The sequence below is a fragment of the Pundamilia nyererei genome, unplaced genomic scaffold (genome assembly GCF_000239375.1).
Source record: "Pundamilia nyererei isolate P.nyererei 1_Seehausen unplaced genomic scaffold, PunNye1.0 scaffold00266, whole genome shotgun sequence".
Classification (NCBI taxonomy): domain Eukaryota; kingdom Metazoa; phylum Chordata; class Actinopteri; order Cichliformes; family Cichlidae; genus Pundamilia; species Pundamilia nyererei.
In genome coordinates, this window is record NW_005187667.1 from 495193 (window position 1) to 497915 (window position 2723).

The window sequence follows — 2723 nt, forward strand, 5'->3', positions numbered from 1 at the left end:
TTGGGGCAAAAAATCGCAATTAGATTATTTTCCATAATCGTTCAGCCCTAGTCTGTGCTTCTTTCTGCGTGCTTTGTTTCAGGTGTGAGAGTAAGCTGGCTGGCTGTGATTGGCTGTCGCTGTGTGACATCAGCGTGTGAGCGTGCTGTTTGCTTCCTGTGCTGAACTCACCAGCCGGGCTTTAAGGCTCGTCTGTAGATTCCACCTGCAGCAGAAAACAAAAAATGAACCTCATCTTTGTGTCTGTGTGCAAACGTGCTGCAGAGACATGGAGGACGTACGTCTGAAGGCCAGGAAGAGGAACACTGCGGCGAGGACCATCAACACGCTGACGGAGAGAGAGAGGACGGGAACGTTGATCTGAAGGGAGAGGGAGGGCAGAGTGTCCTCCACCTGCAGGTGGAGAGGATTCATCAGACTGCAGCACGGACAGTTTCGCTTGGAGCTGGCTAACAAAGGTCCGAGGCTGAAACGGTTAATTTAGGACATGAACTCTTAAAGTGGGCTGTAGCTCAGGCAGCAGAGCAGGCAGCCACTAACCAGAAGGTCGGTGAGGTTTCATCCATTCATGCTGCTGAGCTGGGATCTGCTGATGACCCAGTTTGTTCCCAGCGGTAACTGTGGGACGGACGTCCTCACCCTGACTCTCAACACTGTGGTGTACGCACGAGCTCCTGGTGTTTGTTTGCTCCAACATGCTCCGCTTTGGTCTCACCTGTTTGCCCTGTTTCCAGCCTCCATGCTAAGCTAAGCTATGAGCTAGTGGCTGTACAATCCCGAACACGTCGTGGCCTAAGATGGCAGGTAATGGCGAGGGTGGTGCTTACTCACAGTGAGGGTGTCAGCGTGCAGCAGGGTGGAGTTTCTCCTCAGAAGGTCCAGCTGAGACGACAGCAGAGTTTTCCAGTTGGCTAAACGAGACAGAGACCAGAGACCTGGAGTGGACGTCTATCACAGAGAAGAGTTAACAGAGACAGTTCACCTCACCTGTCGTCACACCTGTGGAGGTCGGTGACTCCGTCACTCGTTCAGTCGTGAGCTCCGTCGTTGTGCTCGCTGTTGTTGTTGGAGGAGGAGAGCTGGGGACGAGCGCCGAGACCGGAGCTGAGAGGGACAAACATTGAATCACCAAACTCTGGAGAACCTCAGAAATAAAACCAGTCGCTCACCTTTGACCACTCTCAGGTTCATGATCATCTTCTGGTCGTTGAAGAGCCCGTTGATGTCCACCCTGCAGCAGTACGGCCCGCTGTCTGTCCGCCTCACGTTCAGGATGTCCAGGTCCATCTGCCCGTCCATGATGTCCCCCGTCAGCTGGTAGCGGTCCTCCACCTGCAGCCAGGACCAGGGTTATACAACCAGGGGGAGGAGCATGAATTCAACAGAAGAATAAACAGGGAGGAGCTTACAGGAGCGCCAGGTAACCCCAGATAATCAAGTTCTCAACGTTATGCCTGACCTCTGTGACTCTGTGATGTAATCTGACCTCTGTGATGTAATCTGACCTCTGTGATGTAATCACACCTGTGTGACGGCGCCGTTCTCGTCGGTCTGCACCAGGATGTTGCTGCACCAGAAGGTCCCGCAGCCGCGACCCCAGCAGACCCGGCTGAGCCCGAAACGCTGCACGGAGTACTGGCAGGACAGAGAGGCCACGCCCCCTTCCATTACTTTAAAAGAGGAAACGGACGAAAACCGTCCACCTGCAGCACAAACACACAAACATGACGTTTGCACATGTAAACACACGAGATGCTGTGATGTGACATAAGACCAAGAAGAGCGAAGGATCGAATAAAAAAAGCGGGATTCAGGAAACACGCAGTACTGACTTCCTGTAGCTGACCGGTGCTCTGTGCTGGGTAAACTTTGAATCCTTCATAGAAGAGAAACAGTCGACCAGCAGGAGACGACCACGAGAACAGACGAGCTCACACAGACAAAGAGACAGGAAGCCACGAAGCGTCATTCACGCCATACAAACAGACCTGAGCGCCGCTGTCACACCCACGAGTCAGGACCTGTGCTGTGATGTCACGCTGATGTCAGAGTGTGTGCTTCTCACCTGACAGGAGGACGAGGAGGGCGATGAAGGATCGGGGCGTTGGAGGAGAGACAGCAGCCATCATGCGAGTGTGTGTGTGAGTGTGTGTGAGGGATGACTGTCCGGCCACACTGAACAGTGTGTCTCTGTGATGGAGGTTGGGGGGAGGTCACGGGGGCGGAGCTACACACACAGCCTGTTTGTGTGTCTGCGAGTGTGAACGGCTGCAGTGTTTACGTGTGTATCATCAGTGCTGCAGAGTAACCAGTCTGGGAAATGTACTACAGTACTGAGTTCACAGTACAGTTGTAGTAAAGTACAGTTGTGTATAGGGCTGCTCGATTATGGCGAAAATGATAATCACGATTATTTGACGATATTTATTTAACCCTTTAAGACCTACTATAGAACCAAGTCCGCCAGAGCTTATATTATTTTTTTACATGCTGTAGTGCCATTTGTGGGAGCATTTCAAGTTGCTATACATCAATACAACTGTTATAGCCCATATTATAATAATATGTCTGCATTAAGTCCATTAATTGCAAAAAAGTGCAATAAACTACAAAAAAAATTGAAAATCGCTTTTGTTTTGTTTACATATATTTCTACTTGGAGAAGTTTAAGAGGTTTATCCCTCAAAACTTTAAATACAATAAAGTTGCAAAAAATAGTTTCC

General features: G+C 50.5%; 1 protein-coding gene across 3 annotated transcripts in view; it reads right to left on the reverse strand.

Moving 5' to 3' along the window:
* Positions 1 to 2186, reverse strand: part of timd4 (T cell immunoglobulin and mucin domain containing 4) — a 4050-nt gene extending 1864 nt beyond the window's left edge. Inside the window, exons 1-7 of one of the 3 annotated variants that reach the window (XM_005750240.1) lie at positions 2066 to 2186; positions 1525 to 1703; positions 1170 to 1332; positions 1000 to 1104; positions 832 to 911; positions 282 to 393; positions 172 to 205 (exon numbers count right to left, since the gene is read on the reverse strand). In XM_005750240.1, the coding sequence (XP_005750297.1) occupies positions 172 to 205; positions 282 to 393; positions 832 to 911; positions 1000 to 1104; positions 1170 to 1332; positions 1525 to 1703; positions 2066 to 2129 (737 nt within the window). In that variant the 5' untranslated portion in view covers positions 2130 to 2186. The other 2 variants (XM_005750239.1, XM_005750241.1) reach the window with 2 other exon arrangements.
* Positions 2187 to 2723: the final 537 nt, after the last annotated feature.